The sequence below is a fragment of the Hylobates moloch genome, unplaced genomic scaffold (assembly GCF_009828535.3).
Source record: "Hylobates moloch isolate HMO894 unplaced genomic scaffold, HMol_V3 SCAFFOLD_2, whole genome shotgun sequence".
In the NCBI taxonomy this organism is placed as follows: Eukaryota; Metazoa; Chordata; class Mammalia; order Primates; family Hylobatidae; genus Hylobates; species Hylobates moloch.
Genome location: NW_026652277.1, coordinates 56502118 through 56519394, shown reverse-complemented (window position 1 = coordinate 56519394; position 17277 = coordinate 56502118). Strand labels below are relative to the sequence as shown.

Genomic DNA, 17277 nt, shown 5'->3' with positions numbered 1-17277 from the left:
GGGATAGGATGTATACCTCTCTAAGAAGGGTATTATTCTGCGTACCACAATATGTCAAGTTTGCTAATCTTTTTTCTGCAGTGTCTAGTTTGTCAGTAATTCTATCTAGTGTATTTTTCATCTCAGAATTTTTATCTCTAGAAATTCAATTTGGGTCTTTTTATATCTTCCACGTCTCTGCTTAACACCTGTTAGTAGTACTGACATACACTACTGAATGTATCCCCCCCAAATTCATATGTTGAAGCCCTAATCCTCACTGTGATGGTATTTGGAGGTAGGGCCTTTAAGAAGTAATTAGGTTTAGATTAGGTCACGAGGGTTGGGAGTACTCATGATGGAGCTAGTGTCTTTATAAGAAGAGGAAAGGAGACCGTAACTTTGTTCTTTCTCTGACATATGAGGATATAGTGAGAAGGTGGCTGTCTGCAAGCCAAGAAGAAAGGCTTTACCAGAATTTGAATCTGCCAGTACCTTGATCTTGGATTTCCCAGCTCTGGAATTATGAGAAATAAAAATCTGTTGTTTAAGCCATCCAGCCTGTGGTATTTTGTGTGGCAGCTGGAGGTAAGACAACACTTTTAATCTATTTTTTGGACACATGGAATACAGTTGTAATGACTACTTTAATTTACTTTTCTGATAATACTAACATTTGTGTCAGCTCTGGGTTAGTTTCATTAGATTGAGTTCTCTTGTCATGATGTATTTTCCTGCTTCTTTGCTGGTAGTTTTTGATTGGGTGCCAGATGTTGTGAATTTTACCTTGTTGTGTGCATGGTAATTTTATATTTCTGAAAATATTCTTGAGCTTTGTTCTGGTACATAGTTAATTTACTTTAGAACAGTTTGATTATTTTAGGGCTTATTCTTCAGATTTTCTAGGCAGAACTGGAGAAACTTTAATCTAGGGCTCATTATTTCTCACTGCTGAGGCTGTACCCTTCTCAATACTCTACCTAATGCCTGTGAATTATAAGGTTTTCCAGCCTGGTTGATGGGAATAGACACTATTCTTGACCTTGTGGGTTCTTTCTCTGGCATTGGGTAGTTTTCTCACACGTATAATCTGATCAGCACTCCACTGAATACTTGAGGGAAACCCTTTGCAGATCTCTGGAGTTCTCTGTGCCACTCCCTTCTCTCTGGTACTCTGTCTATAAAAATTGAATTATCTTGGTATATTCTTTCTGGAAAAATTTTAAACTACTTAAGGGTTGATAAGTTAAAATTTTCTAGGAATTTGTCCATTTGCCTTTGTATTTCAAATTAGTAGGCATAAAGTTGTTCATAATATTCTCATATCTTTTTACATCTACTGAATCTTTTGGTAGGTTTCCTTTTTCATTCCTTATATATTTATGCCTCTCCTTTTATTTCTGGACCAATTCTCTTATCCATTTTTAACCCTGCTATTTCTTTAGAAACTCAAAATAGTTTGATTACTGCTATTGAAAATGCTAAACAGAAGATTAAATCCAGAGTTTAAATAGGGAGGAGAGATGCAATCTTAACAAAATGACTCTGTGTTAAACATTAAAGAGGCCAGTACAGTGGCTCATGCTTGTAATCCCAGCACTTTAGGAGGATGAGGCAGGTGTATCATCTGAGGTCAGGAGTTCAAGACCAGCCTCGCCAACATGGTGAAACCCTGCTTCTATTAAAAATACAAAAATTAGCTGGGCGTGGTGGTGAGTGCCTGTAATTTCAGCTACTTAGGAGGCTGAGGCAGGAGAATTGCTTGAACCCAGGAGGTGGAGGTTGCAGTGAGCCGAGATCACACCACTGCACTCCAGCCTGGGTGACAGAGCGAGACTCCATCTCAAAAATAAAGAATAATAATAAATAAAGATACCCATTCTTTTCTATTCAGGAGGCCTTCAAAAATTTTGTGCATAAAAATCACTTGGAGTGCTTATTTAAAGTGCAGATCACAAGGCATCCCCCTCTAGAAAGTATGTAGCAATAATAGTCCTGGCTATGGTTCTGGAATTTGCCTTTTTAATAAGCACCCAGGTGATTCTGAAGTATGTGGCTGGAAAACTACACTTTGAGAAACATGCTCTGACTTGTGCTACAGACAAAAGACAAAGGCTTTTAAAATCCCCCTGGTGCCTGGTCCCCAGGCTGCATCTTTCAACTTACATCTGTAGCCTTCTCATCCACAATTCCCCTCACCTTCACCTTATCCTCAAATAAGCCCTCTGAATGAGGCTTGTACTCACTCATCTCCTGCTGAGACAACTTTTTTTTTTTTTTTTTTTTTTGAGACAAGTGTTTTGCTCTTGTCACCCAGGCTGGAGTGCAATGGTGTGATCTTGGCTCACTGCAACCTCTGCCTCCCGTGTTCAAGTGATTCTCCAGCCTCAGCTTCCTGAGTAGCTGGGATTATAGGCACGCACCACCACGCTGGACTAATTTTTGTATTTTTAGTGGAGACGGGGTTTCACCATGTTGACCAGGCTGGTCTCTAACTCCTGACCTCAGGTGATCCACCCGCCTTGGTCTCCCAAAGTGCTGAGATTACAGGTGTAAGCCACCACACCCCGAGACAACATTTTGTAATAATCTCTAGAACCAATTTTTAAATTTCTAGTCTAGTCAAATGCCTGAGTTTAGCCTCAGGGCACTGTCCAGATTCTAACACATCTGTTATTTCCTGGACCAGTAGAAAGTGGACCAAATCACCTGGGTTTTTGGTTCAGACACTCACAACAAATGGAGCAGGACTTGAGAGCAGATTATAGAAGTATATATCGTTTTTAGGAGCCAGGCCTCTCTAGGGATTCTCCTATTGTAGGTAAAGAGGCTCCTCCTCAGGTAGCTGAACTTCCAGATTAGATTAGTGCGTTCGTCAGGTATGAAGTAGAGACCACGAGGCATCTGGACCTTTGTTGTGCATTCTGGTAGGCCTTCCATATGGCTCATACTGCACCAAATCTGTATGCTGTCTCACTAACCTTCTTACCTTACTGCTGTTGGCTGGTAGATTCCCCTTTCTGTCAAGTCTCAGGGGAATCACTGCAGCACTGACAACTTTTTCTAAGGGCATCACCAGTGAGAGCATCTAGGGCCTTTCAAAAAGTACTGTCAGATGCCATGTTCTGTTCTCCAAATATTGTGGATTTCCTCATATACAAATGAATATTCTGGGGCATACCAACCCATTTTCTTTATATGAATGCGAAGGATCTTTGTTCAAATATTAAAGGATGTTGAAGGTCTGACTGAGATTCTTTTTCGTCAAAGGATAGAAATTGTTGTAGTAGAGGGATAGGTTTGCTGTTGAGGACGTTTAGTATCTGAAGAGAGGATTAATGGGACAGGTAAATTTTCTCCTAAATTTTGCAGACTAATTATAGAATAGAATGATAAAGTATTAGCCCTGGATGGACCCTTGAAAGTCATTTGAAGCAGTCTCCTAGTAAAAGATGCAGATAAGAATACTGAATTCCAGAAAGCTTAGGTGTTTTGTCAAAGGTCATATGGCTGTTTGGTGGCTGTACTATAAATACTAAAATATAATTGTTCTGCAATTTTTTAAAATAATTGAGATAGGGTCTCACTCTGTCACCCAGGCTGGAGTGTAGTAGCGTGATCACAGCTCACTGCAGCTTCAACCTCCTGGGCTCACGCGAGCCTCCCACCTGACCCTCCTGAGTAGCTGGGACTACAGGTGTGTGCCACCATGCCTGGCTAATTAAAAAAAAAAAATTTGTAGAAATGGGGGTCTCCTTATGTTGCCCAGGCTGGTCTCGAACTCCTGGGCTGAAGCGATCCTCCCGCGTCAGCCTTTCGAAATGCTGGGGTTATAGGCATGAGCCACCATGCCCAGCCTGCAATTTGCATCTTACTAATTATGAGTCTGATAAACCAGGGGCTGACAGATTAGGTTACCAATAGCCATAGATTAATTGAAATATTTACTAGGGTAGATTATGTCTAACTAATAAAGCTTTATCTTTGTGTTTCAGGACTAAAAACCGAAAACTGTATTGAGAACCTAGGTAAGATACGCTTTAAAGTCTTATCCCTATAATAGGAATTTTATCAGTTACTTCTCATAGGTATGGGTCAGAGCCACCCCACCACTGTATTGTCATTCTGTCAAACATCATTTTCTCAAGGCTAAACTGTGCTACTGCTAGTACCTTTTCAGGTGGAGAGCCTAGGAGCCTTTGCTGCCAGTCCCCACTGCCACCCTCATCCCCACCCCCAGACTTGCCTGTGGCTCTTCTCTCAGACACTGCATTGGCCTGGGCATGAAGGGAACACGCCACTGCCATCTGAGCCTGACCTTACAGGAGTGTAAGGACTCCTTAATTCCCCTACATCTTCAGCCATTTCCCACTTGACTCCTATGCAAAGAGCTAGCTCCTGTTCCTGTATTTTATTATCTTAGGAAATAACATTTGGGAGACCAATGAAGGAATGGCATGAATATAGGTCAAGGAAGGAGGAGAATGGGATGACAGAAGAGTAATGAGGTCAATTTTAACTTCCTCGGGGAAAAATAAGAGGATGTGACCAAAAAAAAATCTTTCTTAGAGGACTGTGGGAAAGATTTGGGAAGGCAGACAGAAAATTCTAAGAGTATTAAGGAACAGCATTATCAAATAGGCCTAATAAATTTGAATTAAAGATACCAAAAAATGCCTTTGGATTAAGACATGCTCTGGGTGGATCCTTTTGAAGATTTCCTCGTTAAAAAGTTTAAAAACATACCAAAGGTATCAGAAGAGAGAGAAAAAAAGTTCAAAAACAAGGGTCTGTTTCTAGCTGTCTTCCTGGCTAGCTTTCCTGTGAATTTTTTTTCATGTAATTTAAATGAATCCACATCCAGAGGCCGAGCGGGTAGATTGCTTGAGGTCAGGAGTTTGAGGCCAGCTTGGGCAACATGTGAAACTGGCTCTACTAAAAATACAAAAATTAGCCAGGTGTGGTGGCAGGTGCCTGTAATCCTAGCTGCTTGGGCGGCTGAAGCAAGAGAATTGCTTGAACTCGGGAGGCAGAGGTTGCAGTGAGTCGGGATTGTGCCACTGCACTCCAGCCTGGGCGACAAAGCAAGACTCTGTCTCAAAAAAAAAAAAAAGTGAATCCACATCCATTTGTCTTTGAATTGAAATTTTATATCTCTTATAGTAACCATATTTTTATGTTTCTTAAATATAAGCCAACTCAATCTTTATTATTAATGAACATTTAAAAATAGACTGAACCTGACATTCACATCTGAGCATAGTACCATGTAATGAAAACATGTCTGTATTTCAGAATATTTTCAACCCATCTATGTCTACAACCCTGGTGAGTATGCTCTAATTTTTAAAAATAATCTTGGTTGGTCATGGTGGCTCACGCCTGTAATCCCAGCACTTTGGAAGGCCGAGGTGAGTGGATCACTTGAGCCTAGGAGTTTGAGACCAGCCTGGGCAACATGGCAGAATCCCATCTCTACAAAAAATACAAAACTTAGCCGGACATGGTGGTGTGCACGTGTAGTCCCAGCTACTTGGGAGGCTGAGGCGAGAGGATCACTTCATTCTGGTAGGCAGAGGTTGCAGTGAGCCAAGATTGCACCCACTGCACTCCAGCCTGGGTGACAGGGTGAAACTCTGTCACCAGGTAATAATCCTTACCTGGATGTTTAATAGCTCTTTCTTGTTTAGCAAATGTATTTCTTAGCTGAAGAAAATTTGCAGATATAAAGCAGTGACTTGGCCTATATGACAGGAAAAAAATAAAGAACCTATTCTAGGGAAATATACCTTCCTCAAATGAGAGAATTGGCTTTGTGGAGATCTGAACAATATGGAAACTTTCTGGGGAATACGGGTGGTGAGAATGAAGAGCTAGAGTCATTCTTGACCAGTTCTAGGGGCTTCTTAGGTATAGCTCTGTATTCAGTCATTAAAATGAACCTGTGTGACTCCAAATACTCAGACAAAAATACAAAACTCAGCATATTTGGATCTCTCAAATATGCAGATGCTTGATGTTTAATACGTTTAACTAAAATATGTAGGTGATTAGATGCTCTTTAAGTTTCCACGTAAGGATATATGGCCCAAATCATTTCTTTGCATGTAAGTTCCCTATCATGTGTTTGGCTCATGTGGCTACAATAAATTTTTCTTTGTTGAAAAGAGAAGAGGCTCCAGCCTTTTTAAAACATGCAATTTATTTCATGTTTGGGAAGATACTTCCTGTCCTGATAGAAGTGAAGCACTTTAGGCCTTGAGGACTTGCTTAGCAGCCCTTCTTTTTATTGTTCCGTTGCAGTCACAGGTTCTACTGATCACTTCACAGGGACTTTAGCCGACTCTTCAGCATAGACATTTTCTCGGCTCCTTGAGATCCCTGGTAGACAAGCTATTTGTAATGACTTTTCTTAATAGTGGGGGCAGAGAATGTTCCAGCTCATTAGCCAAGGTACATTTAGACTCTGACCGACAACTCAAGTTTAGTAGGGTAGTTTCCTGGGCATATCAAATGGTTCTTTATAGTCATATTTCCTGAAAATAATTTTGCTGTAGCAATAGTAACTGCCAGTTCTTTTGTTCCATCGTTAAAACTGATGAACTTTTGGGCCGGGCGCGGTGGCTCACGCTTGTAATCCCAGCACTTTGGGAGGCCGAGGCGGGCGGATCACGAGGTCAGGAGATCGAGACCATGGTGAAACCCCGTCTCTACTAAAAATACAAAAAAAAATTAGCCGGGCGTGGTGGCGGGCGCCTGTAGTCCCAGCTACTCGGAGAGGCTGAGGCAGGAGAATGGCGTGAACCCGGGAAGCGGAGCTTGCAGTGAGCCGAGATTGCGCCACTGCACTCCAGCCTGGGCGACAGAGCGAGACTCCACTCAAAAAAAAAAAAAAAAAAAAAAAACTGATGAACTTTTTTGTGACTCAGGTGAGAAAAACCAGAAGCTTGAAGACCATAGTAAGACATTTTTATAAATTCTGGGGGCTTGGCCAGGTGCGGTGGCTCATGCCTGTAATATCAGCACTTTGGAAGGCCGAGGCGGGCAGATCAGGAGGTCAGGAGATTGAGACCATCCTGGCCAACATAGTGAAACCCCATTTCTACTAAAAATACAAAAATTAGCCAGGCGTGGTGGCGCATGCCTGTAGTCCCATCTACTCGGTAGGCTGAGGCAGGAGAATCCGTTGAACCAGGGAGTTGGAGGTTGCAGTGAGCTGAGATTGTGCCACAGCACTGTAGCCTGGCAACAGAGCGAGGCTCCATCTCAAAAAAAAAAAAAAAAAAAATTCTGGGGGCTTACATTTTGCAAGATACCTCCCTTTACAGGTGGGAATATTTTCATATTTCTTGCAAATAATTTTGCTGTAGCTGTAGTAACTGCCAATTCTTTTGTTCCTTCGTTAAAACTGATGAGCTTCTTTTTGTGACTCAGGTGAGAAAAACCGGAAGCTTGAAGACCATGGTAAGACATTTTTTATAAATTCTGGGGGCTTACATTTTACAAGATATCTCCCTTTACAGGTGGGAGTATTTTCATATTTACTGAAAATAATTTTGCTGTAGCTATAGTAACTGCCAATTCTTTTGTTCCATTGTTAAAACTGATAAGCTTCTTTTTGTAACTCAGGTGAGAAAAACCAGAAGCTTGAAGACCATGGTAAGACATTTATATAAATTCTGGGGGCTTACATTTTGCAATATATCTCCCTTTACATGTGGGAACAGGGAAGAATGTCGTGGTAAGAAAAGTGGGAGGAAGGCAGAGCTCACCTTAGCTCACTGGTTTGGTATATTAGAGACTCTCCTGGGTTTCGGGTAGAATTCTTTAGAAAAATGACATAGCAGCTCTGTTTCTCCTGTCTAACAATCTTTAGGTCATCCCACCAAATAGAGGAAGGTGTGACTAATTATTCCTCACATTCTTGTGACCTCTAGGGCATGGGGCAGGGCATAACAAATAGTGTTGTTTTTTCTAGATTAAAATGACTATTCTTTGTATTTATTTCTGTCTCCAGCAATCTGATTAATATATGCCATTAGCTATATCCATTTGATTATTTAGTACATTCCGAAGTATAACTCATCCTCAAGTATTTGTTTTTGTTTTATTTGTAATATTACTCAAATGGCCAGGCGGGGTGGCTCACGCCTGTAATCCCAGCACTTTGGGAGGCCAAAGCAGGCGGATCACGAGACCAGCCTGGCCAACATAGCGAAACCCTGTCTCCACTAAAAATACAAAAATTAGCCGGGCATGCTGGCGCACGCCTGTAGTCCGAACTCCTTGGGGGGGCTGAGGCAGGAGAATCACTTGGACCTGGGAGGCGGAGGTTGCAGTGAGTCGAGATCACGCCACTGCACTCCAGCCTGGGTGACAGAGCGAGACTCCATCTTGGAAAAAAAAAATTACTCAGATGTCCTCAAGGGTACCGGGACAGGAAGTCTCATAAATTACTGGTGAGATTATAAATTGGAACTTTTTTGGAGAGCAATTTAGTAGTATGTATTACTAGTCTTAAAAATATTTGTACCTTTTGACTCGGTTATAACACTTTTGGATATTTGTCCCAAGGAAATTAGAGATGAACACAAAGATTTGTGTACAAAAATGCTTATCACAGTGTTAAAGTAGTGTCAAAAGACAAAATTACAACAAATTTAAAGAGATCAGTTGGCTTTATTTGAGATTCTAGAATTGGGCAACACTTTATTCCGTAGAATAAGTGTCCATTGAGCTGAGCACAGAAGTTTGGCTTTAAAGACAGAGAAGAGCCAAAGAAAGTTGAAGCAAAGAACAGAGTATATTAGTTACTTTTAGACAGAACAGTAGAAAAATAACTGATTAGTTAACATCAGTTTATTTCAGGCTACCTTTTTTGTGTGGAAGGATTGAAGCAGCGGGAACTTCATTTATCAGGCTGATTGAAGATTTTAAAATGGCCAGTTTGGGAAATTCTGTTATTTCTTTCTCCTGATTTCTTAGAAGGTCAGACAACTTAGTTTAGGTGATATGGAACTTTAGCATGGGTGACTCCGTTTCGATTTTTAGTCTGTTGGGGCCTACTGCAGAAACTTAGTCTGAAGCAATGGCCTCCTATAATTTTTATTTGACAGTAGCAAAAATTTAGAAACAGCCTCAGTGTCCAACCGTTGGGTATTGTTAAATAAAATACTATCTATATTATGAAACACTAAGCAACTTAAAAATCATATTTTTGAAACCATCTAAAGATAGAAGAAAGTACTCTTAATACAAAGGTAAATAATTGGATATAAAGCTGCATATAGAGTATAATATTAACTTTTAAAAATGTATATGCATATATATGTATGCATAGCAAAATGATTGAAATACACCAAAAATGTTAAGAATGAGTAGAGTATTTCTGAGATCTGCAGTTTTAAGAGAACTTTAATTTTAATAATTTTCTGTATTTTTCCAAATTATCTATAACGTATTATATAATTAGGAAGCATATTTTATATATTACATATAATGCCAATTTTGGGTCAAGGTCTTTGGGTTGAATTTTTAAAAAATGAACAAGAGGTGCTTAACCTAGGAGGGATTCTGGGTCACTAGCCTTAGTTGTTATCATCAGTTAGGCTCCAGTGGGTTAAATCTCTTCTTTTTGTTACCTTGTCCTCTGCCATTTCTCAAAGCGTTCTGAGTTTTCTACTACAGAAGTCAAGTATAAGGTCAAATTAATTTTCAAGCTGATTGCATTTTTTCACTAAATAGTTCTTATTCTCATCATTAGGAATAAAAAGCCAGAGGCTCACTGTTTCACCTGGTAAATAATCTATTTACTGAGACTAGCTACATGGTTAGGAGACAATAAGGATTCCTAGGATGAAGAACACTGTGAAAAGCCAGCACAGTGGCTCACACCTATAATCCCAGCTCTTTGGGAGGCGTAGGCAGGAGAATCATAGTGAGTTATGATTGTGTCATTGTACCCCACCACAGCCTGGGTGACACAGCGAGACCCTGTCTCTCAAAAAAGAAAAAAATATTACTGAGCCTGGAGAGTTTGAGGAATGAGTTAGACAAGAACAAAGGGACTTCATTTATTGGATACCTTTTTTCGCTCCGTGCAGTGTACCAAGCACTTTTATGCAGTCTTTCCTTTAATCTTCACTAACTACAAACCTAAGAGGTAAATATTTCTCTTGCAAAGTGAGAAACTGAAGTTAGGAGGGATTAAGTAGTCTGCCCAAAGTCACAGAGCTAATAACTATAATTACGATAGAGCTAAACCAAACAGAAACGTAAAACCAGTACTGTTTCATCCAAAAACGGATATATTGGGACTGCCTTCTGAAGATAAAGTTGGAGAGACGGGGTTAGATCGTGGAAGTTCTTGAAGTCCAGGCTAAGGAGTTTGGACTCTGTCACATGGAGAATGAAAAGCCATTGAAAGGTGTTTTTGTTGTTGCTGTTTGTTTTTTCTTTCCCCCTGCCTTTTTTTTTTTTTTTGAAAGTTGGAAATGGAGGAAGTATAGACAAAAGAAGAGTATTAACAGTATAAGATAACTGATTAATACAAACCAATATTCATTTCTGCCTTTAGGTGTGAAAATCCTTGAACCCACCCAAATACCTGGTAAGACAGCTTTCTATTTACTCCCTGAGCCCAAGAATGAGTTGAGCAGGATTCCCCAGGCATTTAAGAGAATACTGTCATGAGACTATTATTCATGAATATTTCCCTTATAGCTACCTGCCAGTCATCTACAAATACTTAGCTGGGGAAGAGTAGAGAAAGTCCCTTTCCTCCTGTGCATTGATGTGCTCCTGGAGCATTGTCTCTGGGGCAGGAAAGTTAGTTCTGCTCTGGATGTGGCTGAGGGAAAGGCTCCTGGGATCTGGATGCATCAGTCCAGCACCTTCCAGGTTCTACAGCTAAAGTTATTCAATAGAAAGCTAACTTTACGCACAAGTTGACTGTTAGTCTTGGCTAACATCTCATTGCCTGTATCTCCAGGTAACAAAACACGGTATTCTCCTGGCATAAACATGCTCAGTGAAGTGCTATGGCAGAAGACTCCTCTAATCTTGGTGTGGATTCGTATAATGAGGGTTTATGTAAGCAGAACTTTTAAATAAAAAGCCAGAAACTATAGTGCACTGGGGACTTGGGTGCTTGCGTCTCTTAAGCTCAGCAGACAAGAGTTTGAAAATTATACTCAGTGGAGCAAACTGTAAGTCATTGAAAACTTCCTTCTCATTTAGGAATGAAAATTCCAGAACCTTCTCCACTACCTGGTAAGCAACTGATAGGCATGCCAGAGGGGAAGATGCCAGTTTGGGGAGTACTCACCATTAGATATGCATGGGACTTTCTATGCCTTATAATTGTCATCTATCAAATGTAGCCATCAGTAGTCACATGTACATGACAGTAATATTTGTAAGGACTATAAAACCATAGAATCTCAGGGTGCAAGCCACTGTCCAGTGCTTAAAACCCTTTCTCCTGAGTTCATGTAGTACTTTGAAAATATTTTTTTTGTAGGTTTTGTTATTATGGAATGATGATCTGTTAAGGAAATTAGATATTTGGCATCTTAAAAACTATATCCAGCCACACAGTGCTGAACTTCACGTAGCACTGCTGTCAATGGAAGCTGCATGCTGTATACAGAAACAGCGTTTTCTATTAGTTAAATAAAGGCTCAGAGAACATAGGCTCAGAGAAAAGGGTCCAGGACCTCTTTTATATTGACCCAAATTTGCACTGTTGGATTTATTCGGCCACAACTTTGAAGTGAACCTCTAGTGACACTGATGACACACCTTGTGCGTCTACATCTCTTCAGCTTGCTAGTCCTGAGTTTGCACAGTGCCATCATTGGGGTCTTGCTCGTCAAACTGTGGCTATCTGAAAGGCAGCCACTGAGCATGGTGGGAGATGAACATGAGCTGTGTAGACAGACCTGGCTTCAGGAAGTCTCTGCCACTTTCCTCTGACTAGCTTTATATAAGTTACTTCACTTTCTATGCCCCTGCTTTCACATCTGTAAAATGAGGAAAGCTTCTGTCTTGCAGGACTGATTGATTAAAGACCTAATGAGATAAAGTACCTAGCAAAATGAATGGTAGTAACATAGTAGTAAATGGAAGCTGCCTTAGTTGTTATCTGAAAACCTCTTTCTTATTTAGGAATAAAAATGATACAACTGAATGAAAAACCTGGTAATACATTCTTTACTGGGGATGGAGGCACCGTGGATTCTAAGTCCTTTACCATAATCATTCAGTTAGTTCAGTCTTACGGGGTCTGGGGAAGACATGTGGGCTGTACACTTTCTGATACCCCAGCCTGCAAGCCAGACAGGGAAAATGTTGAGAATTTCTTTCAGTGTGAGCAGCAGGCTGCTATTATGGTTCTCTGGGCCAAACATCAAAAAAGGCACTTGATCTTAAACAGGAACAGTTGGCTTCCAGCTGGGCCTGTCTATTCCAGAATGAGGCAGGCTTCTCAGGGTGAAGGAATCTGTAGACATAGAAATAGCATCATCCAAGAACTGTGAATGAGGACTGTGCAGCGTGCCAATACTGGGACCAGCCATTCTGTGCTCCTCACTACACTCTGTATCGTCCAATAGGCCACTAGGTTTTGCTAGGACTACAGTGTATTGTGCCCTTCCTGGAAAGCTATGTGTAGCTTTTTAAAAGGTGATGTGAAAACAGTACACAGGAGCTCATTTAATCCAATAAGATAAATATTATTGACACTTCAGAGATGAGAACATGAAACATAAGAAGATTAACGAATTTATAATAGGCTAGAAAGAGACACCCAAGACTCAAACTTTTCAAGCTTTTTTCACTTTGTGCTACACTTGTCTTCCAAACAGATTTAGTTATCCACCTCTATCCTGGGCACCTAGAATTGGTATTTGGCTTCAAAGCTGTTAAAATATGGTAATATCATAATATTTCAATGCTAGGCACACACTTGGTAGTACAGATGGTCTCCAAGTTACAATGGTTCTGTAAGAATTAAAGAAAGAGGAAAGAAACATGAAAAGATGGCTTGCCAGTTAGGACAGATTTATTTTAGAGAAAACAAACTTGAGAGGGGTCTTCTGGCCGAGTTAGGTTAGAGGCCCACTTTTTTACAGACTAAGAGTTTTTAAGGATTTAGGGTGGGAGAGTTTATCAGAGGCTTGGACTGCTTCTGTGTCTCTTTGTTGTGCTTGTCTGGGAGGGAGGGTTGTGTGTCTGTTCCCATACATTGTGCTGCAGCTGCAGGCATATCCCCCAAGTCTGCTTGTAGCTTCCCTAACTTAGTGCACCTGAAGGGAAAGGAATGTGCTTATTAAGGCCCACTGTTTTACTGGGGCCCATTGTATGAGGGTGAAGTTTGGGAGTTACTCAAGAGACTTTCCCCCCACCTCCCTTTGTGCCCAAGCTGTTTTATCTGTGTTTTACTGTTTGCTCCTTCTGGCTGCTTGTAGTTAGAAGAGGTGATTTCCTTGAAATGCATGAGGCTAGAAAGGGAGCTGGAATTTAAAGTGGTGGTGTTTGTCCAAGATGACGGTGCTCCTGCTCTATCGGGTTCAACTTAGGATTTTTTGACTTTGCAGTGGTCTGAAAGCCATACACATTCAGTAAAAACCATACTTCAAGTACCCATACTATTCTCTTTTTCACTTTCTGTACAATATCCAATAGATTACATGAGACATTCAATATTTTATTATAAAATAAGCTTTATCTTAGCTGATTTTGCCCAACTGCAGGCTCATGTAAGTGTTCTGAGCACGTTTAAGGTAGGCTAGGCTAAGCCATGATGTTCTGTAGGTTGGGTGAGTTAAATGCATTTTTGACTTACGGTATTTTCAGCTTACATTGGATTTATTGAGATACAACCCCACCATAAGTCGAGAAGCATCTGTATAGCATAGTAATTCAGAGCAAATTTGAAATTAGATGTTTCTAGCACCAGTTATCCCCGTGATTTTATGCATGGCATTCCTCAAAACATTTCATAAATGTTTTAAGGAATATCTGTGAAATATGGATAATTATACCTGGCTAATAAGACTAAGAAGTAAAGGTGATGGTGTACATAAAGCATTTGCACAATGTATGGCACATAGTGAACACTCAATGAATGGTAGTTATTAATGTACTTGGGAATCTAAGTTCAATATGTAGAAAACACTTTTTTGTAAATAAAATTTTAACTTTTATTTTAATGTAAACACATATTGATGGTAAAAAAAAATTCAAAGAGCACAGATGAGAACAAATTAAACCCTTCCCCTAACCCCACACATACCCGTAAACCTATTAACCTGCCCCTCAGACCCACTCCCAGAGATAACCAAGTTTGCTTAATTTTTAATCAGATCTTTCTTTTCGGGATAAACAGATGTACAATATAACTAACTCAAAATCTCTTTATATTTTAGAAGATAAAAGTCAAGGAAATATCAACAATCCTAGTAAGAAATATCTCATTTCCTCAGTTGATAAATGCCTGCTTCTGTAATATAGAAAAAGTGAGAAATTTATTTTTCCTCAATAAAGGGAACAAAGTTGCAAGGGTTTAAGGCATCTTAATAACAGAGTATAATATATCCAAAAGCTTGTGTGTGCATGTGTGTGTTGGGGACAATATAGCTTTGTTTCTTCAATAATCATTTTCCATTGTATCTAGAGTCTCTACTCTTGGAACAGTGGTTCTCACCAGTCTGGAGACTGGGAGCAAAATATAAAAATAGAAAATATATATTAAAAAAGAAAGAGCAGTGGTTCTCAACCCAATTCTTCCTTTATAACAAGTATTTTATAAAGTCCTTATATTATCCCAAAAGAAGATCCATAGATGAGATGCATTTGTACCCATAAAAATCAACATCATGTCTAAAGTAGACAGATGGTTATATTTATGCAAATAAATTTGGGTTGAAGAGAAGATTGGAAGCTATTCTATACAGGAAGTATAAGAAAATGGAGTGAGGAAATAGAGTAGATACTAAATAAAAACTGATGTTTAATGTTTATCAAAACTATCAAAAATATTTATACATAAAACTGCTTTAGGTTCTGAGTTTATTTTAAATAGGTTTTAACTTACATGTATGTCTAGCAGTACATTTGAAAGTTGTGCAGGAAGTTGGTCAATTTTTCATGGCCCAGGACTAGAGCACTGCAGGATATCTAGCCCTCTACCTCCACTCCACTGTTAGCAATGATAAAAAAACAAAACAAAACGAAACAAAAAAAACTCTTGACAGTTGTCCAAACTGCCTCTTGGGGCAATACTGCCCCCCTGAGAACCACTGGTCTATGGTAACATACAGTCATGCATTGCTTAACGATGGGGATATGTTCTGATTAATGTGTTCAGTGATTTTGTCGTTGTGCAAACATCATAGTGTGTACTTACCCAACCCTAGATGGTATCCCCTACTACACACGTAGGCTACGTGGTATAGCCTACTGCTCCTAGGCTATAAACCTTTACAGCATGTTAGTGTATTGAGTACTGTAGGCAGCGGTAACACAATGGTATTTGCGTATCTAAACATAGAAAAGTTACGGTAAAAATATAAAAGATTAAAAATGGTACAGGTATATAGGGCACTTAACATGAATGGAGCTTGTAGGCCCAGAAGTTGCCCTTAAGTGTTGAGTGAATGTGAAGGCCTGGGACACTACTGTACACTCCTGTAGACTTTATACATACTATACAGAGGCTACACTAAATTCATAACAAATTTTCCTTCTTCAATAGTAAATTAACCATAGCTTAATGTAACTGTTTTACTTTATAAACTTAATTTTAATCTGACTCTTTTGTAGTAACACTTAGCTTAAAACACATGTTGTACAGTAGTAAAAAAATATTTTTTCTTTATATCCTATTCTATAAAGCTTTTTTTTTTTAAATCCAAAATGCGTTTATTGAGATGGTTTCCCACTCATCTTGATTCAGAGTGCTTTCAGTGCTGCTTCCTCCTGAAGGAACATCCTTCTGTAAGCCTTGCTTTCCCTCCTGTAGGCTGGCAGAGGACAGTGGAGCAGCCAACACACAAAACTACCGTTTGTGCATGGCTAAAGACCGTGGTGATTTTATAGCATCCTGGGCATTTCATATCCATGAAGTAGGAATTGGGGCTCTGCACCAGGCGTTTCTTCTTGTGTTTCCTCTCCTCTTCTGGAGAGGGATGGAGATCCTTTGCAAGAGGCATGTTCTCGTGTGGGTAGGTCGTCACCGCTGGACCTATAAAGCTTTTTTATCACCTTTCTTTTTTAAACTTTTTAAACTTTTGTTAACAACTAAGACACAAACATTGACATTAGCCTAGGCCTATACAGGGTCAGGATCATCAATATCACTGTCTTGCACCTCCATGTCTTGTTCCACTGGAAGGTCTTCAGGGGCAGTAATGTGCATGGAACTGTCATCTCCTATGATAATGCCTTCTGGAGTATCTCCTGAAGGACCTGCCTCAGGCTGTTTTATAGTTAACGTTTTTTTAATAAGTATAAGGAGTACAGTCTAAAATAATGATTAAAAGCATAGTAAGTACATAAAACAGTAACATAGTTGTTTATTATCAAATGTTATGTATTGTACATAATTGTACGTGCTATACAATTATACAGCTGGCAGTGCAGTAGGTTTATTTACACCAGCATCACTCCAAACACGTAATATGTTACGACTGCCACGATGTTGCTAGGCAGTAGGAAATTTTCAGCTCTATTATAATCTTATGGGATCTCTGTCATACATGTGGTCTGTCATTGACGGAAACATCGTTATGCGTTGCATGACTGTACTAATGCATGTGTGCATCTGTCTATCCATTTCTCTATGTGTATACATCTAACTGCATGTTTATAACTATGGCAAGTACATTGATAATATGAAGGCTTTTACAAATCTTACTGGCTATTTTTCTTGGTTTTATTTATGAAATCTGAGTGGTGATCCCATTTGGATACTTCCAGTCAATGCTTCCCTGTAGCTCAAACAAAAACAGTTTAGGGCAGCATGAAACAGTTTATCCTGTGGATGGACTCCACTGCTCCTCTCCACTAGTTCAAATGAAAGGGAAAGAGTTTTTCCAGCAGTGTATGTATGGAGGGAAAAACGTTTATTTTTTTTATCATCTTGCAGAGATTAGTGTTTAAAAAACAATGCAGCTATAGTTAGCCCTCTGTATCCTCTGGGATTCAACCAACTGTGGATCGAAAATATTTGTGGGGAAAAAATAATACAAATTTAAAAACCCATACAGTATAACAACTACTTGCATATCATTTACA

The 17277-nt window shown here is 39.6% G+C and overlaps 2 protein-coding genes across 8 annotated transcripts in view; one reads left to right on the top strand and one right to left on the bottom strand.

The window, feature by feature from the left end:
* Positions 1-17277, top strand: part of ART3 (ADP-ribosyltransferase 3 (inactive)) — a 110872-nt gene that overhangs the window by 91098 nt on the left and 2497 nt on the right. For 2 of the 7 annotated variants that reach the window (XM_058433744.1, XM_058433749.1), the window contains exons 4-11: positions 3975-4007; positions 5275-5307; positions 6909-6938; positions 7414-7443; positions 7609-7638; positions 10556-10588; positions 11218-11250; positions 14409-14441. In XM_058433744.1, coding sequence (XP_058289727.1) covers positions 3975-4007; positions 5275-5307; positions 6909-6938; positions 7414-7443; positions 7609-7638; positions 10556-10588; positions 11218-11250; positions 14409-14441 — 255 coding nt within the window. The remainder of the gene's footprint in view (positions 1-3974; positions 4008-5274; positions 5308-6908; positions 6939-7413; positions 7444-7608; positions 7639-10555; positions 10589-11217; positions 11251-14408; positions 14442-17277) is intronic. The other 5 variants (XM_058433754.1, XM_058433756.1, XM_058433760.1 and 2 more) reach the window with 5 other exon arrangements.
* LOC116466811 (small ribosomal subunit protein eS27-like) lies at positions 15903-16567 on the bottom strand. The gene has a single exon (XM_032149893.2). The coding sequence runs from the start codon at positions 16191-16193 to the stop codon at positions 15945-15947; it is 249 nt and encodes an 82-aa protein (XP_032005784.1). The 5' UTR covers positions 16194-16567; the 3' UTR covers positions 15903-15944.